Below are 26982 nucleotides of genomic sequence, written 5' to 3'. Positions count from 1 at the left end.
ATATTTATTTTATTTGTATACAGTGCATGTTTTGATTAAAAATATAATTCATATTTATTAAAATGATAATCACATGAATGATTAGGCCTCTGAGATTTCAAACAAGAACAAAGGTAGCTTATTGAGATTGCAACAGTATTAATCGCAAGAAATCGTAATTCTCAAATGAAATCTATTTTCCTGGCCAGTATTAAAATATCAGGACATTCATATGCGTCTCCCATGCAGCTCATAACGCAGCCCAATGAAATGTGCATTTGTCTATTTTGACATCATTGATACCGACAGATCATGTGTATTAGCCTACATGAAAGACAAACCAGAGAACGGTCAGTGTTTGAGTTTTGACAATGATTGGTGTTAATTGATCTGACTGCACCGAACCGGCGTCGAAAATGCTTGATAATCGTGTGAGGCAAACCGGTTATCGCATGTCGAGTTTCCACATGTCACTCTTGGCGCCATAGTTCAGATTTCATGGTCATTTTGGATACTCTTCGACGGGGGGAGACCTCTCACAGACAAGAGAGTGGTATTGCACACTGAAAAGTCATCTTATCGCTTATCATAACCTGTGTTACGCACGGTTAGGCTACATGTTTCAAGATGTGTTTTCCTTTAGCGGCGTCTAACTGAGACCAATTCCATGGGCTATTATCATTGCCTTTGTCGGATCATTAAAACAGAGACATCTGATGAGCTAGTCGGATCAGTCATTCATGGTAACCAATAGCCTAAAAGTGCAGCAGTCTACTTAACAGGCCCTATTCTCTGTTAATCAAGACCATGTAAATTCACTGTTCTCAGTTATCATACCATTGTCAACAGGGGCCTTGTAGATTAGGTCTGAAAGTATTGGCAAATGCTTCTTTGTTATAAACACCAGCATTAACCGACAGGAGAAAAAAACTAGAATGGCTTTCAAGTAGGCCTAATAACAACGTCATTACGTAGAAGGCCTGCATAGTTATAGATCTGGGTTATTTATCACCTTTTAAATAGTAGGCTACACGGTTGAAGTTACCACAATAACTCACCAGTTCAAGGGCAGTTAAAAAATGGTAAATGTTCGCCACCTCGCGGTCATTTGTCACTTGAAGTAACTTTGTTTTGGCCCAGATTTAGATGCTGGGAGGTAACCTGTCGCCGCCCTGTGTTTATTGCATTGTAATACACTACAAAAATAATTAAATAAATAGGCTAAATAAATGACTGAGAGAGAGAGAGAGTTTGCGGAACTAATTAATCCGAACCAGTGCATGACTAATATGTATAGATGATTTAGTACTTCAGTCTGTCGCGTCTTCTTTTTTTTGGTTTCTAGAATAAACGTCATACGCCTATTTATTGACATGACATATTTGATTATATGGAGACAACCAGGTTTTGATAACATTTTGATTGAAATGAGATCATCACAAATATTTGCTAAGCTAATAAATGGTGCACTGTTTTGAGAACTGTTTTTTTTTTACTTGAAAACATTCGGATTCCTCCAATCTGGTGTTTGGTGTTACTTCTAATTGTCTCCCCTGGAAAACTAGTGTGTCGGCAAGGTATCTTTCCGCCCACTAACAAAGGCTTTCAGTTGGTTTACTATGGTTCCGCCCCCTCACCATCAGTGGCACTGACAGTCAAGCACAGCCATGTATCGCTCGCTGCGAAACCTCCGGCGCTTAAACAGCAACCTCTTGGCGCTGCAGAGCAGTATTACCATTAAAAGCCACGGAGCACCAAGTGTGGCACATTGCACTGTCAGAATGGTAAGTCCTTGCATTTTTTCAAAGCATGATAGAATCTTAAACCGAAATGAAGGCCCATGTATGACCTTTTCTATACCTAGCTAGCTAGCATTGATAGCTAATGTCATTTGGCTGACAGGGCTAGCTAGCATATAACGAACAAAGCATTTGAAACTGTTGAACAATCGTTCAGCTGGTACCCTCTTTCGCCATGGACATTTTTGCTTTTTTGGCAGATGGAAATTTTCGTACATGTGTGTTAGACACTCACTTACAAAACTTATCTCAATGCACATAGCATTGCTTGCTTTGCCGTAAAATAGATACAAGGTCAAAGTTAACTTAACCATGATACCAACTGTTTGACACAGCCTATCTGCAAACCGCTGTACAGATTGCAGCTTGCTTGTTATACAAGACATGTCGCTCACAGAGCTACTAAATGTCTGCTATCTAGTGTGCTAGCTTACAGCCTCCTGCATTGTCAACCATTAGCTCAGTGTTGTCGCCAATAGTATTGTCTGGAGGTTGTATCCTGGAAATATTTAGATATATTTGAGCAGATATCCTTACATGTGTAGCCAGTCTCACTGATAATCTGAAAGGCAAGACTGGCATTAAGTTAGGAGAGTCACATGAATGAATTTGTTCGACTGACTGCATGCTCGTTTTTCAGGCAAGCTCCGAGTCTTACCGAATCGAGCGAGACACTTTCGGAGAGCTCAAAGTGCCAAGTGACAAGTACTATGGCGCCCAGACTGTCAGATCCACTATGAATTTCAAAATCGGCGGTGTAACGGAAAGAATGCCGGTAAGTGCTTAGTCATGCGGTGCACCCCTTCACTGGCAACTGTGTCGTGATTTCATCTACTCGCTGTTCTGTACAATAGTGCTGTAGACGTTGTTGCATTGCAATGAAATGCAGGAAACTTAAGCATCTCCAGACATCGTAGTGACTCTTTTATCTCATCTTTGTCATGAAGATTCAAGTCATCAAAGCCTTTGGCATTCTGAAGAGAGCTGCCGCGGAGGTGAATAAGGACTATGGACTGGACCCAAAGCTTGCCGATGCCATTGTCCAGGCTGCTGATGAGGTGATGTAGTCTGTATCAAGGAGAGAACTGTTTTTTGTTGTTTTGAATTGTTACCAGAGGAGCTCATGAAGTTATGATAATGAAGGAGCTATGTGGAATAGATCTGTTGCTCTTACATGGTTTGCAATGTTTTTAACAATTTCTGTTTTGTGTTTTCTGTTCTGTGTCTCTCTTAAATGGTGTCTTACAAGTACAGGTGACTGCTGGGAAACTCGATGACCATTTCCCTCTGGTCGTATGGCAGACAGGATCTGGAACTCAGACCAACATGAACGTGAATGAAGTCATCAGTAACAGAGCCATAGAGATCCTTGGGGGGAAACTGGGGAGCAAAGACCCCGTCCACCCCAACGACCACGTCAACAAAAGCCAGGCAAGTCTGTCTGCAGTACAGACCTAGCCTTGGTGTGTGGATATGACAGAAAAACAATTTGTCATGGTACTAAATGTGCATTTTACTCTAAATGTCTGTAGGAATTGTGTGTGTGTGTGTTTCTGTGTGTGCTATGCGAATATATTTGTTGCAATACATGTCCCTTTTTATGGTTTATAGAGCTCAAATGATACGTTCCCAACTGCCATGCACATTGCTGCTGCCAAAGAGGTGCATGAGGTTCTGCTACCAGGCCTCCAGACACTGCACGATGCTCTGGCAGCAAAAGCAGCGGAATTTAAAGACATCATCAAGATCGGCCGCACGCACACCCAGGACGCCGTACCCCTATCCCTCGGACAGGTATACACACATTCAAACACACCAGCACTCTGAGCGTACGCGCTGTTGGATAGTTAATGGTAGCTGAGAAGTTTGGGTGAGGAGTTGAACAGTTAAACTAATTCAGACATTTGGACAGGGTATTTGATCATAGCGGTTAACTCAGCAAAGCTTGCTCCCTTTGTGCCTTTAAGTGAGACCTAATTCTGAAGGGGACGCTACTAATTGAATACATTAAACATGTGGTGCGCTGAAGTCTATGGATGTCATGTGAAATTTGAGTTTTAGACAAGCGTGCTTGAAACGCATTCTGATCAGTGAAGTTGAGACAGGAGAATATTCCAGTATTTGTGGTTGTTTTATTTGTACCTTAACTGAAATTCGATCTGTCCCTCCTTCTCTGTAATGGATATTCCCACGTTTCGTTTCACGTGCACTTCAACTTTTTGGCTAGAGAATGTGAAGAGCATTGTTGCGTAACTTGTCCAGGTTAAACTGAAACAGATGTTCAGTGAGTTCAGACTGTACATTTGAGCATAGCACTGCAGTAACATTCTCTGAATAGCAACTTAAACCACTTGAACAGCTTAACGTACGAGCTCATAGACTGTATCTCTTTCACTGCCTGATCCCGTAATCATATGTGTAAAATGAACATATACATAATGCTCAATAATCCCAGATGTGAAATGACACAATGAAGAGAAAATCCAATTATGCTTAAGCTATAACCGTAAAGGGTGAGATGCTGTGATGTTTGTCAAGGCATTGTAAGAACCATTATCTTTATCCTGGTGTCATACCTGATTAGAGACGATTATGGCTTTTCTCTGACATTGTGTGTGTGTGTGTGTGTGTGTGTTGCAGGAGTTCGGTGGCTATGTTCAGCAGGTGAAATACAGTATTGAGAGGGTGAAATCTGCCATGCCCAGAGTATATGAGCTGGCAGCGGGCGGCACTGCTGTGGGCACTGGACTAAACACTCGCATTGGATTTGCTGAGAAAGTAGCAGCAAAAGTGTCTGCACTCACAGGTATAAGATATAAGAGAAACTGAATGTCTGACTGTGTACATTTCTGTCAGGCAGCTTTGGTCCAGTCTGAATAGTGAGAGGATGTCAGTGTTTCGGTATGGACTCTTGACAGGTCCATTCATGACCATTCTTGCCCTCGTCTCCACAGTTATGTTGACGACAGTCTCTCCTGTTTGACTACAGGTTTGCCCTTCGTGACGGCACCCAATAAGTTTGAGGCTCTGGCGGCCCACGATGCTCTGGTGGAGCTGAGTGGAGCTCTGAACACAGTGGCCTGCAGCATGATGAAAATCGCCAATGACATTCGCTTCCTGGGTTCAGGCCCGCGCTCCGGGCTCGGAGAACTCATCTTGCCGGAAAATGAACCTGGGAGTAGCATCATGCCTGGTTAGCGTCCGTTTCCTTCTGTCTCTCTCTGCTCTCACTCTGTTTCTCTGATTTGTCTTTCTCAAGTTCTTGAGCAAATGAGCTGGTATTGCATGAAGTGGCAATACCAGCACTCACTCAGCACAGTTTGTTCCCTTTTTTCACTTCAGCTGGTTTGTTGATACTTTTAAGAAGCCAGCTGAAAGTGAACTCTAAGCTGTTTCTTTGTGGATGTACCCTGAGGGTTCTTATTTCTCTGAGTAATTCAAACAGACCCTCATAGACTCACACAGACTACCCCCCCCAAACATACACACACACACACACACACACACACACACGTGTTTCTGAAGTGCTCTTATTGTCTGCCTCCTCTGCCTGTCTGTTGGAGAGTGAGTGGTGTGTGTGTGTGTGTGTGTGTGTGTGTGTGTGTGTGTGTGCGCGCACTGAGGTCAGGCTAAGCCCTCTGCTGCACGGCTTCAGGTTTCAGGGCTTTTTTTGCTTCGGCACTTCCCTCCTTGACCTCTGCGAAATGCAACAAGATTTTAAACACACTGCTTCCAGTTAGAGACGGCCCAAGTTCTCTAAAAGCATTTTCACTTGTGTAAATTTGGGCCTGAATTAAAAAAGCAGATCTTTGTTTTCTGCCTTTTTTTTCTTTTCCCGATTGATTAGAGTTATTTGCTATTTGTGTGGGATTAATTTGTTGTTTAGATAAGTGAAAACATTCTGGAAATGCCAGTATTTTTCTGCCGTATGTGTGTAGCCTAATGGTCCTATGTATGTGTGTGTATGTGTGTGTGTGTGTGTGTGTGATGCCCTGCAGGAAAGGTGAATCCCACACAGTGTGAGGCCATGACCATGGTAGCAGCCCAGGTTATGGGTAATCATGTGGCAGTCACCGTTGGAGGCAGTAACGGACACTTTGAACTCAACGTTTTCAAACCTATGATGGCAAGTACTGTAATATGGGAATGGATACCCAATATTCAAACTTTGTCCTTATTAACGAGACAGTGATGGAGACAGTGATGAGTGTATGCTGTGTATATGCACTGTCTTCAGGATTATAATGTGACTGTTTCTCTCTCTCTCTGTCTCTTGCAGATTAAGAATGTGCTGAACTCTGCAAGATTGTTGGGTGATGCGTCTGTATCCTTCACTGACAACTGTGTTGTAGGCATCCAGGCCAACACTGAGCGAATCAACAAACTCATGCATGAATCCCTCATGTTGGTGACTGCTCTCAACCCTCACATCGGTTAGTCACTGTCATTCACTATCTGACCAACAGAGGGTGCACTCTCACAGTCAGTAACTTTACCAACCTCTGCTGTACAACACAGCCCAAACTGGGATCCCCACTGCAGCTTATAGCTTTAAAACTGTTGACATGTTTCTAATTACGGGCTGCTTTAACTGTGTACTGAAAAGTGTGTGTCAGTACTTCTGTGGATTTTAAAAAGTGCCATAGAATAGTCTGAGTTTTATCCCACGCATAACAGTAAGAATGTGGTGCCAGTTTTCTCCCTGAATGGCAGTCACGGGTCTGAAAACCTGTCCACTGTGAATACTTTGGTCAGAGCGAGAAGCTGGATCGATTATGCTGGCGGGTATATACCTTATGTTGAGCTGGAGTCTGAATCGCTGTTGTGACAATCTCAAAGACAAGTCTGATGTATGAAATGTCTCCAGACATCTCTGTGTATAATAGATGACTCTACACACCCCAGCAGTGTGGCAAGGGTTTAGCTACACGCTGTACCAGAGAGAGAGTTAAGTGTTTGGCTTGAGTGAGAAGAGCATTTTTCTCATGTCTGTCTGAAGTTAATGCACTCAGATTCTTGTCTAAAAACAGTCCGTACCGCGGAGTGTTCTTTTTAGTTAGAATGAACGACCGGTGCAGAGGGTAAAGTTTGCAGTGATTCATTTCCAGAGTAAAAAGTCTTTGTGGGGTAGATCACTGCTGGCTCTTACTACCTTGTAACAGGATAGCCAGGTGTCACAGTCTTGGTGTGCTGTACCTCTGAGGCTGTATCAACCAGACAGTTCACTCCCATGATGCCATTTAGTTTTCAGAGTGTAAGGATTGGAAAAGACTGCCTCTTCCTTTACTGACGTGTAAACTTGGCTGCATCAATTAAGCGGAAATTTGAATCGCAGCAGCAATTTAAAATAAGTGTGCTTTGTTTCTGGCCAAAATGCTGTGCGCCCCCCCCCCCCCCCCCAAGTTTTATGATTCCTAAGCGCTAGACTCTTATCCAGTTAAACGACTAGATTAGCAGGTCTATGGAACAAGATCACGCATCAGTGTTTTAGAAAGCTTCTCTTGTGAAACAAATTGGACATGAGTTTAACTATGTGAAGTATACTACAGTTGGTTTTAGAACAATGTAATATGTCTGCAGTTTTCAGAGCACTTATTTTATACACTGACAATCTAGAGCAAAGGACCTTATCATGGCAAACGTGAGACAAGCACAACCATAAACAAACTCTTAGTTAATGGTTTTGCTCAGTCAGATTGGGTTCATGGCAATGTCATGTGTTACATCAGGTAAAATTTAGAATAAGCTTAAATGTAAATTGTGTGATTTCCTGTTTGTCATATTTATAAATGTACACATCAAAAACAAGCTTCACTTTCCATTTCACTGAGAATGCAGCAGACTTTTTGCACCTTTAGATTAGTGTCATAATGTTTAAAGATAGAATTATCACTTTGAGTCTGACTGACTGTAAACTGTTCAAAGGCTTTCCTCCTTTGACTGTATTCAGAATCTGAGAATATTGCGGAGTTTGGACGCCTTTTACTAGTTCTGCCTTTGAATCTCCACAGATGTAACCTTCAGCACCTTTTGTTTATTTCTCTGGCAGGTTATGACAAAGCTGCTACAATTGCCAAGACCGCTCACAAAGAAGGCTCCACCCTGAAGGAGATGGCTATAAAGCTGGGATATCTCACAGAAGAACAGTTTAACCAGTGGGTCAGACCAGAGGACATGTTGGGGCCCAAGTAGAGTGGTTCAGTTCAAAAAAGCAAGAAAAGGATTAAAAAAACTTTGTAAAATAAAATACATTTTTTTGTTCAAACACATTGTTTTTTTTCCTCCTCCCCTGCAGTTTCACTGTTGTATGAAACAGAGTGTTTCCATTTGTATGTCCTGGACTCTGTCAGGAGCTGTGTAATCTAGCAGCATGACATAAGCCAGTGTACCACAAGACAAAAGTTTAATAACCCATATTCATGTAATATCCATGGAATAATATCCAAGGCCTTAACCAGCGGTATTGTCTTTAGAGGAGGCCATAGGGATCGCCCACAAAGACCCAGGCTAACGCAGGATTGTTCTTAAAAAACAGTTCTCGATACAAAAAAACTTATTGAGCGATTATAATTCTTGAATGCAAATGCATTCAAATTAAGCATATTGTTCAAATCTCTATTTATTTTTCAATTTAATTCTTTGGAGCAGTTGGTAAAGGCTTGAAAAACCTTGCAGAGTTTTGTGAGGACCCTGCTGGATTGTCTTCAGTCCTTCATTTATTAGGCCCTAAATGCAGTATTCAGAGGCTCATCAGGGTCTTACTAAAAAGTTGACTCCCCGCTCAGAGTTGGTCCTTGTATATCCAACATGGGTCTCACATTGCAAGCCTAATTTTGACTCTTAAACAGCCACAGTGTGCAAGACAACTACAAACCTGTACATATGGCCATGCAGAGTTGGAATCTGCCCCTTGTATTATAATGAATATTCAAAGTTGGAGGGTTGGGGGCTAAAAACATTATACTTAGATTGACGTAGCTCATCCCCCAGAGCGATTCTGAATCAAAATGCAGATAGGTCTCTCCGATGGAGCTCTCAGTCACTGACATTTGGTTCTCCGTCTTAATCAGATTTGGTGAAAACTACTTTGGTAAAGGATTTGAACTGCACTAAGTCCAGACCTGACTAAATAGGCCTGGACCAGCAGAGAAACAGGAGATTTTCCATTAGGCTAAATTTTAATGTACCATGAGCCCTATCTGTGTCTCCCAGGCCTTGAAGTCTGGGCACATCACTCTCTTAATCCCAAGGTCCTTGTGGACAAGGTGCCACAGATTTTTCCCATTTGTCAAATCCATTATTGATTTGAAGTAATACGTGGCAAAGTCTGTCACCATGGACACCAGCTGTCCATTAGGGTCAGCTCAGAGTCCAGCTATCACACCGATAAGTCACATCTGAACACCAACACAAGTGTTGTTGGCATAAGATTCATGTCAGTTCTACAAGTGTAAGATGTTATGCTTTGATTATAATGAGGAGGAGTGTTTTGGTTCTGTGTGCCAACTCAATGAAACCAAATGACTGAAAAAAATATTTGAGAGATGTGTAGCAGTTCTCGTCAGTGAATGGCATATGGGCTATAGCTTGTTATATGGTTCACATTGAAGAACCAGTGGAGTGGTTTTTAATTGATATAAATAAATGATGCTGATATAAGACTACCTGGTTGTTGTTCATTTCACTAGAGTTTATCTTACCCTCCCGGGACATACAAGCTTATAAATCGGTTCTATTAAATAGAGAGAAGTTCTTTATTTCAGGTTATGTGAGGAGAACACCTCATTTGATTCCACACATGGGAGCTGGGTTTGAATAGAATGAATTTGCTTATCAGTATGAACTCACATAGCATAGTTTTTTGATGTATTATAACATTTGCCAAAAAAGACATATCAAATGATAATTGTATGGCATCCAAACTGAGACATTCTCGTGTGATGTGTAAAAATAAGTGAATTTTATTCTAAAGGATGGTTTCTATGTCTCAGCTGTTCTGTACTCCAAGTGTTTTGCTGTCTCTTGGCAGAGAGTGTGTGTGTGTGTGTGTGTGTGTGTGTTCAGGAGTGGCAGTGCCGTTCCCTAGAGAAAGCGAGCAGGTTGATGTGGTAATATGAGGCTTTGGCATTTGCAGCCCTTTACCCCTCTTGCCCTGCTCTGTCACTGATTACACAGTCCAAGGTCCTCTTTCATTGATCGTTACTGCAACAGGGGACCACCAGGGACCTCCAGGGGCCACTCCGCCATATGGCCCAGCAAGAGCTTCTTCCTCACAAAATGGCGCAGGCAAAATTTTAGATGGATCTTTTGCTAACTGCAGGCAGAGGTGGGGAGAAGGGTAAAAAGAGAGAAATAAATAAAAAGAAAGGAGGAGAGGAGAGGTTTGAAGAGGAGCGAAAGATAGGTTGACATGTGTGCACTCAGCAGGGTCAAGCTGCCTTTAGAGTCGCAGTGGCCACTTACTGCTGCTTGTTTACTGAGCCCTGCTGTGTGAGAAATTGAACCCTACACAGTTGATTAAAAGCAACACTTCACCCTTATAACTCATAAGAAAAATCAAACAGATTGACCCCTGACTGATTTTTCACTCACCACCTTTTGTCCAGGTGTGAGGTTGTCAAGGTTACATTATTACGCAGATTATTAAGTGGAAAGTTCATGATAAAGAAAGAATCTGAACTATCAACATACAAAAAAGAAGATAGAGGATACAAAATGACCTCCATCTGGTTGTTCCACAACCTGATTATTATCAGCAAAAGTTGGGCAATGTCACAAAGTTACCATTCAGTTAAATCAACCACTCATGTCTGCTTGATATTTCTGTGTTTCAAAAAAAAGGTTGACACGCTTTGGCTCTCTTGTAATTACAATTCACGCACACAAAAAAAGATAATAAATTTGATTTTTTTTTTTTTTTGTCACATCAAAGTCCCGGTCATTGCCTCTGTAGCATTTAGCACTGTTGTTAGAAGTCTGAGCGGCCAGACTGCCAAAGCTTTGTGGCTGCATCTACATGACCTGCATTATAATATGGTAGTGTCATTGACAGGTCACAACACACACAGGAGTCAGGATCAGCCCAGTGCTGATAAGAATCCATGATGCAGACTAATAACACAGAGGACAACAGAGATATTTTAGGCTTTGGGCTACAAGGATGAGGATTCATTCACCTCAATTCATGAATGAAACTTCAAAATGCAATTTAAGTTCCATGTCGAGATGAAGACTCTGACTTCTTGAATTTGAAGCTGAATTTGAACTACCCTTAATTCAGATTGTTTAAACAGATAATAGATGTATCAAATAAGTGAATTGTTTACCCCCCCCCTCCCCCTTTCTGTTGTATACCACAGTAAAGCAGCAGCTGGCAGCTCTTGAGAGCTGGACAGGCTCCACATTGTTTTTCAGAAGTGTTGTGCCAAAAAGCTCTATAACCACAGTCACATCTGAAAGATGAATCATGCCATTTTTATGACAGAAATACCTATCCCAGTTCCATTTGTTTTTCAAGTATTCGGGTCGGTTAGGCTTAGTTCTGTACATAAAATAAAACAGAATATTAACATTCTGACCTTTAATCTAACAAGATATGGCCTAAGAGTCCATATTTATCACTAAGTATGGATAATGCAATTATGCTTTAACTGTGACATATGGCTCAAATTGAAGTGGCCAACATCTGAGGAAAAAACACGACTTTGAACTGAAAATCCACATGCTTTGGCTTCTGGTTGGTGATTTAGAGATGGCTTATGTAAAACTTGAATGGATCAAAACAGGAAATGTAAACACGCAAGCTGTTGTGGCTGCTGGCACAAACAGAATCCCCATTAAACATGCGATATGCAATTAGCACCTCTCTGATTGCTGTGGGGCTGCACCAGCCTCCTAGAAATCTCATGGGTGTTAATTATCAGTAGGCTAACTTCACTTTCATGAAGGAGCTTATCTTTTTCATTAATTGTTTATTTGTTATTGTTTATTTGTTTATTATAGTTGACAAAAACAGACTACTATTGTGGACATCTGAATGAGAGCAGATCAGACACGTCATGAACAACTTTATAACAAGAGGCTTGAAAAGGTACTTCTCAGTTAGGAGTCTTATTTCCAGTCATTTTGCCCCGTTTTTTTTTTTTTTGTCCCCCAACAGCGTACTTGGAGGAGGGTAGCGATGCTATAGATAGGTTGAGTGTACTCTTTGGCTGATTGCCTAAAGGTGAGAACCTTTTGTTTACTCTGTATTGTTTGGCGTGGCTACCTTGTATATTCTTCTGCATGGAGATGCCTTGACAGCGGTATCACGCGTGTGATTGGCCGCAGGTCGAAGCGCGTGCACACGCTAGTTGTGAGATTTGCGCGCTGCTGTATCTCAGCGTCGCGGAGGAGAGAGAGAGAAGAGCAGTAGTTGGTCCAAATCGGTTGCCAAATACTCATTCTTTCCAATGAATTATCACCACGCTACTTCGATTGCCAGTTGACAAACTGCACAGTGTATCCGGCATAGAAAAGGAACTGTATACGGCGTGATTGTCTCAGGTATTTATTTCCTTCGGTCGACATTTATTTACACCTCGATCGCGAGATGTGTGATGTTTTGGGTGCCGTGTACTTACGGCAGCGTTTGCAGTCTCAGGACCTGAATCTGTTTACGGATTTTATCCTGCTCTGCTAATACAACAGCATTTGAAAAGGGGTAGAAATCAGCGATCGGTCTGAATACGTGGTTGTGGGTGGTGTGCATAACAACACTGTTTAGGGTGAAATGGTGTATGTTTTCTTAAGCTATGCATGCATCGTTAATGTCTCTCGACCATCTGTATAGTCTATCGGAAATTTATATCGTTCTGTCGTATCTCTCGGCAAAGGCGAAGTAAAATAATTGCATTTGTTCAGTGTAGTAACGCTTATTTAATTAAGGATAGCACATAATTAGGTTTCGTTAACATCTAACTGAATTTGCACACATATTCCATTAACATGACAGTCTGTGTCTCACGGTCAAAGTCAAACATCGTTACATTGGTGGGAAGCCAACAATTCATCATCATCATCATCATTATTATTATTATTATTATTATTATTATTATTATTATTATTATTATTATATACCGCAACCCCTTGCGTCTGTTAGGTCGTTAAACTCTCCGTTTGTGATGGTTAAGAACACTGAACATGCAGTAGTTGAGAATGTAGTGTGTGAACTGGTTTCCTCTCTCTCTCTCTCTCTCTCTCTCTCTCCATCCTCTCTCTTTCTCTTTTTCTCTTTCTTTCTTGAGAAGTATCACACTGGCTGTTGATCACATTGAACCATGGCGCAGACAAACAATTATGGGCAAAGCAGCAATGGAGTAGCAGATGAATCCCCAAACATGCTAGTCTACAGGAAAGTAAGTACTGTGGTTTTGACTTGCCTCTCTAACATTGGCATGGTTGAGTGCGGATTGGTCTCATTCAAATGCTTAGAAACACAGGTTTGTCAAATTAAAATTCAGTTTTCAATAGGGTGCTTTCAAATGGTTGTTGGGCCAAATTTTGACCCGTGATTTTTTTTATTTCTAACCGTAGCACTTCTGTTTGTAAACAGTTGAATCTCCAGGTGGTGCAACTTCAAATGTAGTACAGCATTAAGTATGCTTCATTCAGTCTCATGTTATTGTTTTGGTTTCAGTTGATGGATGGCTCTAATTTTCATGCTTTCCATATTTCTGCTCTTGGAAGTAGACATTAATTTGTAATTAGTGGATAAGAAACTAAAAGCAGAGGTGCACTAATACTCCATACCAAGTTGGTCTCTAATACCTGATGTTTTTTGTTTGTGTAGAGTAAGGTCAATGGAGGTGCTCCTGTTGTCTCAGACTGTAGCTCTGTGCCTCATCTGGTCAATCAGTGGTCATACTGACCTAAAACCTGCTAAAGTAGGTTGTACTTTCTGACTGAGTCAAATACCAGACTGCATGATTAATTAGACTGACTATTGTCCATACATTTCATTAAAATGAAAACTGTAGACAGTGCTTTGTTGACATAATTACTTTGGCCTATGGTCAGTTTGTTCAGAAATGTAGTCTGAATTGGAAATACAGATGGTGTATATTTTTCTCAGGAATTGTCTGTTTGAGTCCTAGACCACATTCCCTATTGATACTAGACATGACTGTTTTGCGTAAAACAAAGTTCACTATTTACGAGAGAGGAAGTTGTGTACTAAACAGAATCTGCTGGCTCAGTAACCATGGGGAGGAGAGAATAGGGTGTTTTTGGCAGCTTCAGTAGTCCCTTTTGGTCCTTTTGTCCCTATGAGTGTCAGTGTTGTGTTGTGTCTGTGAGTCACGGTACTGTTTATTAGCCTCAACGCTGTGTTGTTGACTGCAGTTGGCCAAGAGACACTCGCATTGCTCCGGGATGTAGGCCTAGTTTTCTGGGCTGGGGAGGTGTTGGTTCTCTTTTTGGTTTTTATCATCTCTGGGCTGGCCTTGAACTTCCTCCAGGGTGTCTGTGCTGTCACCTCGGTCTGTGTGATGAAGGTGATGCTCTGCCCGCCGGGGACACATTGCATTCTATTCCATCACATGTCTGGTCTGGAGCCTCTGAGCTCCGGTTTACCATGACAGACAGACAAGAGACAGACATGCCTTGACTGTATGAGCAATCTATAGCATTCCTTTGAGCGTCAAAGCACAATCCATTCATGTGCTCCCTGGATTATATTGAGGAATAAGAAAGAAGCAAATTAGATTAACAGATTACTTAGTGATCACAGTTAAAATCACACTGCTTTTTACTAACTGTACGTATCAGAACTTGGAGGTTTTGAAGGTAAATTACAAAAGTATGGATTGTCAAATTAAGGTCAGAGGATGTCTCCTTGCAAAATGCTGTTTGCACAGTGTTTCACTTCATTTAAAATCTGGATTCCGTCCATGTTAGTATCTAAAGAAGCCCCTTTGATCAGATGATGTGGGGATGTGAAAAAAGGGAAAATAAACTGGCACGCAAGTACTATACCTCATCTTTCCAGATAAGCTGACGGCTTGCCTGCATAAACCGTGGTACATGCCAGTGGGAAAAATTGTAGCATGCTATAAATTATAAACCATATCACTTTACACTGTAGAAAAATGCCCTGAGATACAATATGTTCACGTATTTCAACAGAATGGAAATGGAATTTGTTTTTCAGATAAGGCATTACAGTATGATTTGTGGTATAGCATGTGCTTAATGGAGACTACGTCTTTCTCTTTTCTTGCACTGATTTGCTTGTAAGCCCATGTTCACATGTGCGTCATGTACAGCCTACATAAGGACAGGTATGTAAGTTGTGTTTCCTATTCAAACACGATTTAGTGCCTAGGCCCACCTACTCAATAACTGATTCAGTTAATCTACTGTCTGGGTATTTAATGTTTTCCAGGAAAATATCTTACATTATCTAGACCTTTCCACATACACATTAAGAGTTGTTCAGTATGATGTCTTTCTGCTCATTCATGTTTTTCTCAGGATTGTTAAGTACTACTGTGGAATGGTCTCATCTTTGTCCTTGGTAGACTCTGTTTTATACAGGGGGACTGCCTGCCCTAGCAACATGCTGCTTGGCATATAAAAACAGCACAACTGGATATGCGTTCTGTTCACTTATCACCACACAGCCTCCTCTTCCATGTGATGCAGGCTTGTAGTTAATTTAGATCATTCAGTGCCTGAGGTTGCTTTTCCCTTTGCTTAGTCAATGTGCACTTTCTAAGCTGCATGTGCATACCACTGTTCTCCTGTGGGAGCTAAACTGGCCACTGTAAGTACTGCCTGGATTTCATTTATTACATTTTTACAGCCTCTTCATGTATGTAATCTTAATTTGGTATCTGTTCTGTCGGTTTTATACAAAGACAGGTCTGAGAGCACCAAGCAGACTTAGGCCATTGTTGGCAATGACTCTAAATTGTATCCCAATTATTCAGTATTTTGCATTGCGTTCTGTGAATGCTTGAAGAGATTTTAAGAGCGGGTGTTTGTCCTTGTATTATGAATATTTCAGGGCCTTGTGTGGGAGTCACATCCGTTTCTGCAGCTCTAATTCAAGCTGTGGAAAAAAAATGATCACAAAGAAATGACCAGGCGTGACTGACAGCATCAAACATCACAGTGGAATCATTGTCGGTACCTTCAAGCCAAAGACACTGAGGGATTGTCATGGAAATGTACATCATTCAGTAGATTAAAAAAAAAAAAAAAGATTCTTTCTGAGCTCTCTGTATAGAAACATGTTCAATAGCTTTAGGTGAAGCATTCTGCTAATATATTCACTGCAAAGTTATTGTCCTCTCAGAGCCTTGTCATAAGCCCGTGAATAATGCACTGTGGGCCAGCTGATGCATTTTTCATGTCAGCCAAACCTGGCTCTGCAAGTGCAGAATGCTGGAGAATCCTTCCCCTGCTGTGGAGGACCATAGCTCAGCCACCATCAGGTTAGCCCTGTGGAGGGCCAATTCGTACAACACGTTCCACAAGATTAGCTATCTGTTAAAGCAAGTTAACCAGTGAAACACTGATGTGTATAGCAGTGTAGCTTTTGGGGGGCTAACTTGTATAGCTGGCCTATGAAGGGCAAACGCATCCTGCCAGGGATAGCTAGGTCTCACGCGGATTAGAGCGCTGGCTATAGCTTGCTACGGAATTAGCTTGTGAACGGCTCATGCATATGCATTTGGCTGTAGAGGGTAAGCCCATTTGCTATCCCTCTTCTTCTAAAACACTCTAGATCAGGGCTATTTCAATTACAAATTCAAATGGGTCAGATTTCAACACCACGCCTTGCTCATGAGCCAGTAATTTTTGGTTTTCGTCTGCAATTTTTGCTTTTTGCTGTTGACAAAGACATATTTTCTTATCTTAACTACGACTCGTAGCTTGCTGACAAGCAAGTATCGACTTTTTGAGGCTAGCTGTATGGTCATAATGCTATAAAGCTGAGTGATATATGTGGTAATACACTCTGGTACTGTAATATTGTATATATCAGCATTCACGGAGTGACTCTTGTCCAAACAGGTTACACGAACAGAACTAACTGTACCATTTGAATTTGACTGCAATCACCTCTGGGCCACCGTAGATCGCTCTTGGGCTGGATTTAGTCTGCGGGCCGCCAGTTGAACAAGGCTGCTTTAGATGCTCTTGCTTGGACTAAATATGACATTGGTGATGCGTCCCAGCCACACAGGTGTTATTTATTGCTTAGGAGACGTTCTATCTGATGTGGACACCAGCATATTTAGGGCCGCTGGTCATCATCTTAGAGTCTCAGTAATTATACCACAGCAGACTGATGTACCAAGATATCCTAATTGAGTGAACTGAATGACCTTGGCACACACAGAATTTCAACTGTAGCATAAATGCTTTGATCTGAAGGAGTAGTTCTCATTGAAAGAAGAATGATTTGATATGGGCTTAATTACTGTAATCTTAGGGTTTTTTTTTTTTTTATTCTAGTACAGTGTCATTAGCAATGATTATAGCAAAAATTAATATCATTCACAAATATCAAAAGCTGATTCAGGTTACATGGATGCTTATCAAGTTCATTATGTTTCTAAATGTATTCATTCAAATATATTCTTTGCTTCACCTTTTGAGAATATTTTACTTATTTTGTCCATCTGTAGCTAACTCAGCTTTCAGGTTTTAGAGCACATACAGTAGGTTACAGTTTTCTCCCTAACTCCTTATAGTCATGACGGCTTAACTGCTGTATTGTGTGAAACATACACGGTAGGAAAAGTGCATGAAACAAATAACAGAAGTCACACTAACCTCTAGGGACAGTTGAAAAGTTAGCCATCACCATAGAGTGTGTTCTCCTAGACAGGAATATGTTTAGGTTAATGGGTCCCTCAGGAGGTAGTTTCCAGTTGAGCTGAAAGATGAGCTGTCCTTATAGTTGACATCAGGCTAATTAAAAGACTGTGTGCTGGTGCCTATGTTTCCTGTGCTACACTTGGCACTAACCCCACTGTTATGCAGTTACCACTGGCTACTGTTTGCTGATCCGTGGCCTTCAGAGCCACTGGAGCCTAGTGTGCCTCAGATAAGGTTGACAGGAATCTATTCCACACACATCCTGCTGGATCTAAACCTTATATCAGGCTGCCTGAGCAGGTGCTCATTTAATGAGAGTTTGGGTAAAGTGTTCTTACATTACTCAAGATAAAAATTGAATGAGATGTGTAGATGTGTTTTTTTATTTCTAATTTTCTTTTTTTTTTTTTTTGAGGGGGGGGGGGGGTGGTCAATTTGATATTTGTTTGGGGGGGGGGGGGGGGATTTTGCTGAGCGCAGCACTACCTGGTAGCAGTTTGAGTTTTCAGGGCACTTTTGTATTCTTAGTGGTAGTAAGAAGTCGTGCTGTTTCAGTGTGAAGAAGCTGTGGGGGTTTGACTACAAGAGCTAAAATACAGACCTCTACCAGCAGTTCTCACAGGCTCAGCAACCCTGCAATTCCACTCAAATGTTCAAGTCAGTCAAAGTGCTGTGTATGAGTGTGTGTGTGTGTGTGTGTGTGTATGCACATGCGCGTGTGTGTGTACGTGCGTGTGCGTGCTTGTGTGAGTTACTGAATTGTATTTAATTGTAGAGATGGAATACTGGATTTGTGGTTTTAACATGCTCAGAAACTCTCTGTGCTAACTCCACCATTTGTCAATCATTCACACATAGCGTTCCTGACTGCTTTCCTGCTAGCAGCTCTCCACTCTTAATCCACTCTTTGAAGATTTCTCCCAGCTATAATACTTCAGTCACGCCTGTCTGTCTCTAACAGTGTTAGATGTGTTTTGGCGCAGAGAGGGCTGAAGGAGCAAGGGCTTGTGTAAACAGTTAAAGCCAGTGTGCAGAGGTGATTGCTGAAAACTTAAAGCCATTTTCTGTCGATTGGAGAGAGGTGTACTTTTGGCTTCTGAGGATATATCCTATATTCTCCTATTGTCCTACATTTCATAATCTTATAAGCATGGCATTTGTCATGGTTTAATGTTTCGTGTGTGTCTCTGTGTGTGCTACAATCATCATCAAAGAATATGTGTGTGTGTGAGAGAGAAAAGAGTGAAACAGAGACAAAGAGAAAGGAAGAGAGAGAGAGAGAGAGAGAGAGAGAGAGAGAGATTGCACTTGCTGTGACATTGATGCTGTAGCTGAGGTGGAGTGTGTGTGAGGTGGAGGGAGAGTGTGTTCTTGGCTGTTGGCTGGAGGCAGAACTTTAGTACAGTTCAATGGTGATTTGTTCACTGAGTCAGTTTCAAGACACCTGCAGCTCTGCTCACAGCTGTACAACATCATCACACCAATACAGTATCACACACACACACACACACACACACACACATACACACAGCCAAGACTTACCTTAGACCAGCCCATCTCTGCCTTACATACCTGCACACCTGGTAAGAGAAGGCTTGCTCAGACTGCTTCCTATCTGTGGAGGACTGATTTTGATTTGATTAACAACTGATTAATAGTAAAGTGAATCCAATGATAAGCAGTCAGTGCAAACAGTGCTTATATTGCAAGATGACATTATCTGCTCTGAGTTGTAATGTCTCTTAAACTAATTTATAAAGGCTAGATTGTGTAAGGTGCTATGTTACATTGCTACGGTAGGCATTATTATGCTGTAATTATAGAAACACTCAAGTGGGGTTAACTGGTATCAGAATAAAGCAAGTAAACTTTTGTCTGCACAAGTTAGCATCAAGGACAGCAGGTAAAAAAATGCAAGAAGTTATTTCTCACTGCAAGTAGCCATGTAGCAGCTAAAGCTTCATGTTTATGGAGGGCATCAATACAGTCATGTGTGTTGGATTGAAGTCATTCTAATTAATCTGTGAATCGTCTCTTTTATTGCACAGATCTAGAAGGTTCTATTCAAAACTGCATTGAATGATAGTGTCAGTTCACCTGCCTGGACCACAGCGTCGCTGAATGCACAGTTTCCCATTGTCCTGTGCTTCTGTAAAAAAAAATACACGGTGTTGTTATTGTGGGCTCGGTGGTATTCTGGTGGTGCTCTGATGCACGTGTAGCGCATAGGCTGGGGGCCAGTCCTTTCCCACTGTACCTCTGATCCCTGTGCCCTACTTTTACACATTTTAAACATTCATCTTTCTCTCCCTCTCTCTCTCACTCTCTACCTCTCTCTCTCTCTCTCTCTCTCTCCCTCCCTCTCTCTCTCTCTCTCTCTCTCTCTCTCTCCCTCCCTCTCTCTCTTTCTAAATGACGAGCTAAGAAAGAGAGAGTTCATTTAAAATGCTCCGTCTTTCATTGGCTTATAGCAGTAAGTGGGTGTTCGCTCCAGGAGTTTCATTTAGAACGACTGTGACTGGAAAGCTCAGCAGGTCTGAAAATCCCTATCGATTGGAGGGGTAACATTTCTCCCCGTCTCTTTGAAAAAACAGTTAGTCAATATAAGCTGCTGGAATAATACATCAAGCGATGTAGCATTTTCCACGGCATCTTTTAAACAAAGATCATACATATTCAAACGGATGAGCGCAGGAGCCAATTACAGGATGAATTGCAGGACTAATTTTCTTTGAGCTAGCAGGTACAATAATTCAGACGGTGCTTGTGTCTGTATTCATGAATGCGCTGTTCTAGTCTTGCCATTAACATTTGGAAGGGGCTGAGTGTACAAAAGCAACCTTTGGGTTTTTTGGGTTTTTTTTGGCATGGTTTGACCACAGACTCTGAATAGAGAGAAGCCACATGAAAACAGGCTGCAGTAAGAGCCAATGGAGTGATGTGGAGTAGCCTGAGCAGACACAAGCACCTGGCCCTGCGATTCATCAGAGCCATGGGGTAGTTCCTGAGACCGACTCCTCTGCCAAGCAGTCACTTCTTCCCTTGGTGCAGGCCGGTCTGGACACGCGGTGCAGGCTGAGTCATGCAGCACAGTGGGAGTTATAGCACAGAGCTAGAGAGATTAAACCGAGTCCTAAACACAGACCCGACCTATTGCAATTTACTAGTCATTTAGATCAGCGGATTCAAATCCTTTTCCTGGAGAGCCCCCAGATGTGCACAGTTTAGGTCTCTTCCTGCTCTAGTGAAAGTGCTGTAGCTAATCAAGGGCTTGACAGTTATCTGATGAGGCGAATCAGGTGTTGTAGAGTGAGTAGAGATGGAAAATGTGCAGAAGCAGGTTACAGAAACACTGATTTGGATACTGAGTTTCTGGCCCCACGACTGCTACTACTACTACTACTACTACACGCACACACAAACACACACACACACACACACACACAAATTATCCGGCATCTGAAGAATTATTGTCCTTGATTTCCCACTGACCATTGGGGTCAGTCCTTGCAGCTTTATTGATTCTCTGATAAACGTCTGGACTCCAGAGAACCAGGCTCTTGTGCAGACATTTGCATTGTCAATATTTCCCTCTGTTTTCTTTGTGCTTTTTTGTCGGGGAGATGAAATCTAATGTATTACCCTGCATGCATGGCTGCTTGCTTTTTCTGTGAGGTAAGGGTTGAGAAAACAGGACAAAGAGAGGATCAAAACCCCCCACTCTCTCCACCCTAATGGCAGATGAAAGTGCTGAGTCACATCGATTTGATAACTTCATTCTCCTTGCATTAGAAAAATGCCTCATTTTTGATGAGTGCAAAATTTCTAGGAGCATGCTTGAGCCTTTTTTCTTTTCTTTTTTTTTATTGCTGGTATAGTCAAATTTCCTGTGCAGTAATGTTGTTCATTGATTCTGCGTGGGTTTTTTTGTTGTGTTGGCGCTTTGAAGTCCTGTTCCAGCCTTTTGGATTGAAGGCTGCACTGAAAAGAAAAGAAAAAAAAAAACAACAACAAAAAACTGTTCAAATTAATCTTCAAAAGTAACAAACTATAGCAATATTAATCTCTGTTTGATATGAAATGAAGTTTAGTTTGCTGTTTCTCTCAAAATAACGCATTTCTGATAACCAAGCTAATAATTCAGGCTGATAACGTTGTCTCTCAAAAGGTTCATATCTTAAAATGGAGAACCTCTCAGTTGTACAGTTGGTTGAACTAAAGGTGATTTTTTATCATGTTTACACAGACTGAACCTGGCTCTGATTTGAAGTTCAGATTGGCGTCACACTCTTTGTGATATTAGAGAGAAGGCAAGTTTAATACTATATTCAGAGTCAAAGCAGTGCTCTCCACCGTGGATACTTTCCCAGCAATCGATTTGCTTGTCAAGCTGTAGCTTAGATCATTAGCTTGAGCGGCTAATCAAACTCCAGCGCTTATACGGGACGTGACATGAGCAGCGGGAGGACCTTAGCGAGAGAGCACGGCTCTGTTAACACAGGAAGATTTTTCAAAATGGCATAATCCTTCGTTCCCGTCTATGGTCAAACATTAGGAAGAGCAGTTTAAGTGTGTGTGTGTGAGAGAATGTTAGTAGAGAGCTCTGTCACACACTGGTGTGTCTCATTGGCATTCTGTCAGAGTCCCGTGGCCAGGCGCAGTGTGGGGCACCTTTTAGCTCTGCCACACGTGGGCTGGCTCGCCCTCACGGGATTTAAAAATAGACTGGCATCCTCTGAGCCCCCACAAAACCATTCCCTCGCCCCAACCCCCCTGCCTCCCCCGCCTCCCCCTTCCTCTGTCCTATCCCAGTCTGACGCCGTGATCACAGTTCGCTGCCCACTTCTGAAGATACAGCTTTTCATCTGTCTCTTCTACTATTACTGAACCTGTCACCGCTCTCACGCTGAACTAAAAATCTGCTCGACGTTTAAACTCTCCCGTCCACCGTTTTCCATCGAAAAACCAGCCTGAGAAATATGTCAATATTAGCCTGCTGCAGCCCCCAGACAGGGGATACTGTGTCATTTCTATCTCTCGGTGTAGGATCAGCTGCTTGGACAGATATGCAGACAGAGCTTTAGAGCCTCACGTTCATTACGTTAAGTCAATTGCATAATTACTCTGGGGAAAATCCACTGGGAGCTGCCAGCAGAGGCACTGATGAATTGCCAGATGTAGTCTCCTGAAAGCCAAAATGTGTCTGGAGATATTTGAAGAGCACAGATAGGCCACAGCTTGTGCAGAGCTTATGGAGAGATTGGAAAAGTACACGCTGCTGTGGTCGTTATTGAATCGCTTTCGATGTTACTAATGGCTAACGGTTACAGGCTTGATGATATTCTTTTGTTCAGAAATGGATTAGAATATGTGCATTTAGCAATTTGTGTAATTACTTTTCTCTAGTTAAAATAAAGTTGTCCCCATATGACCATATGATTCATTTGCATGAACAAATTTGCGCAAAAATGCATTTTCGTTGCTAAGATTGGATATTAAAAATGGATTGGGGGAGGGGGGGTAGTTAAAGACAACACATTGGAAGAAGAAGAAGAAGCAGATTGTCCCAGCTGTTTCCCTGGCCCCTCCATCAGTTCTCTGAGGCTTTTGTCAAGATGCATGAGTTTGTGTCCCATCTCAGATTTGAAATGTAGAGCTGATCATTGATATTCAGGCTTTGTCACTTTGTTACATAAGACATGACCTTCACAGTGGGTGTGTAAACGACACACTTATTTTACACAAAGTGAATCTTCCAGAAGATTCCTTTCAAGTGACCAAACTTACTTGTTTGTGTAATAGGATTTAATGAAATTTCAGTGTAGTGATTAAAAACACTTGTCTGCAGAGACACTTAATCTCTGTTTGTAACAGACATCCATTAGGGGCTGTGACTAATCAGCCAAACTGAATTACCAAATAAGGGCTAACAATACCCCTTCCAGTATCTGTATCAAACAGGATGATTGTGACTAATGTACTTTCTTACAGCGTTGTCCTGTATGATAGTTATTGGCAATTACACACAGATGTTTATCCGTAAAATCAGATTTTCACATTTGACATACACTTTTGTTTTTGAGAGTTTGTGACTAGTGCAGCTTACACTGTCCTAAAAAGAACAGGTAATGGTTCACTGCAGGTAAGTATGGTTGATTGGGGCGGAGAGAGAAATAGTTGGATGAGTTTCAAAAAGAGGAGGCTTTTGATGTGGAAGAGCAATGCTTTTAGAAGAAAAAATAAACAAAAATGGAGGGAGTTTTCATGTTTGAGGATGAAATGGTGAAAACTGCTTACTTAATTTCAGACACTCTTTATCAAATTTGTTTTTTTAGAGGAACTGAAGGAAATTTTGGAGTGTTCTTTTTCTCTTTGTAATTCTGTTACTTTGTAATAAATAGTGATTCCTCCCATCTGAGGACTTAAGTAGAAATACACTTCACTTGAAACATACTTTGGGTTAGATTTAAGACAATAGTTCACAGAGTTTCAGTGAAGCTAAAGTAAGACAAGGTTAGTTTGTAATAATTGCTCATTACCGCACGGTAGTCATTATGATATATTATGTTGTAATCACACAGATTTGGCCTTAATATCATTGTTTAAGAGTCCCAGTAGAAGTTATCAATTGAGTTCTTATGTACATCATGTCCCTTTTTCTCCATTTCTCACTGTGCTGTGTGTGTGTGTGTGTGTGTGTGTGTGTGTGTGTGTGTGTGTATATGTGTGTGTGTGTGTTTGTGTGTGTCAAAGATTTTTCGAAATGGCATTATCTTTTATTCCCGTCCATGGTCAAACAGGGCAGTTTGAGCGTGAGCGTGAGTGAGTGTGTGTGTGTGTGTGTGTGTGCAAGGCTACAGTGATTTTAAAATCTCAAGGGAGGCCAAGATTCTGAAGTTTGGGATGACTGAGAAACTCATGTTCCTAAGCAGCCTGAGGTTAGCTCCAGCCATCTCATTGAGAAATCCCTCTGGGGACTAGTCCAGAATTTTACTTTGTTGCTAGCTAATTTAATTTCATTTATTTAATGCATTTGAAACATGACTATATCTTTGCCCTCATTAAATAAAAATGAAGTGGATCAATATTTGCATGTGAATAGTGGGTAGTGGTGAATCTATGCTCTGCCTGGCCTAACGAGTGGCTGTACTGTCATGCCAAACTGAGAATGACATAGAGTCCATGGACAATCACATTTCTCAGCCCTAGTGCCAGAACATTACAGCAGCACATGTTATAGTGTCAAATGCTACAGGCTGTTAATCTGTTGAACGAGCCTGGTAGTCCTCCAAAGCTTTCAGACAGATAATGATGTTAATTCGTTTGCTGAAATTTCACACTTCATCTCACAAAGAAACCAAGAACTCAAAGGATATTAAAAAAAAAAAAAAAATCGCCTCCACAGTTATTCTGGCCTGTTTCTCTGTTTGAATAACCTGAGCTGTTTCCCTTAAAATGTTTGCTGTGCAAAACAATGGACCATTAATGATATTGAAGTAGTCGTGGCCTCTAATATTAATAACTCTAGCACCATAATAGCCTGTGTGGTCACATAATCGCTACATAAGTGAAAAGACGTCTGTGCAGGTACATTTCCTCTGGTGTGCGTGTACACACATTGTGTACACTGTATTCCACATGTTTGTACATGTGATGGAGGTTCTGCTCTGTTTACCTGTTCAGGTGTTAAAATAGACACACAGCTGCTATTAGGAACACATTGTTTTCTCTTCATTTTCTCATCATTGGCAACAGACTGTAAATTTGATTGAAATGGAAAAAGCATATGAATTTAGGTTTCCTCAAGCGTAAAGCACTACAGAATAACATGTGCTCGTACATCTTTGTGTGTGTGAATGTGCATGTATGTACTGAATTAAAGGTTGAAGGTTCTCATTAAATAGATATTGCTATATACATTGATCAGTAATACGCACTGACAAAGGATTGTACCATACGTCCTTTGGTGGCCTTCACATCAAGCAATTTGCATTTGTATTACAAATACAACCAAGCCAGTAAGCTTTTCTGTGTGGCTGAATGAGAGACTGTTCCGTTAGGCAGAGTGTTTGTGACTCATTGGCTTTTGTATGAGGGTGATTGTGTGTGCATTTGTCTGTGTGTGTGTGTGTGTGTGTTTGTGCATGTGTGTAAAGATTGGGGTCAGTTATTTTAGGTCTTTGATTCAAATTGGAATTGAAAATTCTATGATACCCACTTGGTGCTGTGTAAATGGAAATGCTTCTCCCAGCCTTGCTCGTACGCGGTGTCTCTCAGGGCTGAGGTAAGGTACAGGACAGCCGCTGTGGAGTGACTGTACACTGCCAAGCGTGCGAATAAGAGCGCCAGCCCTTAAATGTGATCAGACCTGCCGCGCGAGCTTTTGGACCTGTCATTTGAGGGACGACAGTGAAACTGGCAGGAGTCTGCATGGGAGTTCTGTTCTGTTGTGGTCTCCAGAGCACAGAACCAATCTCAGCAGTCTTGATTTCAATCTGCGAGTGTCATATGCTAGCCGTCAGCCCCCGAGCCGCTCCTGATTGTGTGATGAGGATGAGGAGTGACAAGGCAGCTCATATTTCACAACCTACTGTCACATCTCTCCCCACAGCCCATAAGAAATCAGAACATGTTAGAGAACTCACACGTTCAACCAGAGGGTTTGTTCAGATGTCTTTTATGAAGAAGGAATACAAAAATGGTGGGACTTTTTTTGAATTAGGCTGTTTGTTATTTTTATTGATGCTGTTGTGGTTGTTGTAGCTCTAATGATGCCATTGCACGAAACCAAACTTGGTAGCATTCAGCAGGTTGTGGTTGTGTATTCACAGTGAGACTGATGGAGTGAAAACCGTGAAGTCGGAGTAGATATAGGCTAAAGGCCAGACTTCTTGCAGTTTTCCCTCACATAGCTCACAACTCTGCTTCGAGTCTGCCTAAGTCTGGTTGACAAGTTCTTGCCGAAAATCTTGCAGCATTGATGAAAAGCTCTCCGGCTTGATGGGTTGCCTTCGCCTGGCCCCAGAGTTGATGTTTTAGAGGAGACATGGGAAATGACATCCTCATGACATGCCTTGGAAAGGTCCTGTAGAGCAGTGGGAAGCTCCTCTAAGATGACAGAGCTTTTCACATTACCTGCCGCAGACAGAGTTTAGCACAGTGCTCCGGCTGACAGTTACGATACTATGTGAAAGACAGTGTTTCTGAAGGCAGTGCAGATAGCATGAACAAAAAAATTGCTCCTCTCTCTGGCTCTGACCTTCACGTTGAATTATGGTCTGTCTGTGCGTGATAGCGGGGGTAAAGAAGACACCCCTACAGCTGTGGCCTCAGT

The 26982-nt window shown here is 41.7% G+C and overlaps 2 protein-coding genes across 2 annotated transcripts in view; both read left to right on the top strand.

The window, feature by feature from the left end:
- The first annotated feature begins 1631 nt into the window (after positions 1 to 1631).
- fh (fumarate hydratase) lies at positions 1632 to 9437 on the top strand. Its single transcript, XM_030773601.1, has 10 exons — positions 1632 to 1763; positions 2419 to 2553; positions 2726 to 2836; positions 3033 to 3209; positions 3390 to 3572; positions 4419 to 4584; positions 4768 to 4971; positions 5777 to 5904; positions 6058 to 6211; positions 7828 to 9437. Exons 1-10 carry the CDS (start codon positions 1647 to 1649, stop codon positions 7968 to 7970), a joined length of 1518 nt encoding a protein of 505 aa, XP_030629461.1. The 5' UTR covers positions 1632 to 1646; the 3' UTR covers positions 7971 to 9437.
- A 2852-nt stretch (positions 9438 to 12289) lies between these two features.
- Positions 12290 to 26982, top strand: part of rgs7b (regulator of G protein signaling 7b) — a 48712-nt gene continuing 34019 nt past the window's right edge. Inside the window, exons 1-2 of the mRNA XM_030773233.1 lie at positions 12290 to 12323; positions 13067 to 13174. Coding sequence (XP_030629093.1) covers positions 13097 to 13174 — 78 coding nt within the window. The 5' untranslated portion in view covers positions 12290 to 12323; positions 13067 to 13096. The remainder of the gene's footprint in view (positions 12324 to 13066; positions 13175 to 26982) is intronic.

Source organism: Chanos chanos, chromosome 5 (genome assembly GCF_902362185.1).
Source record: "Chanos chanos chromosome 5, fChaCha1.1, whole genome shotgun sequence".
NCBI classification, from domain to species: Eukaryota; Metazoa; Chordata; class Actinopteri; order Gonorynchiformes; family Chanidae; genus Chanos; species Chanos chanos.
This window is presented reverse-complemented; position numbering and strand designations above follow the sequence as displayed.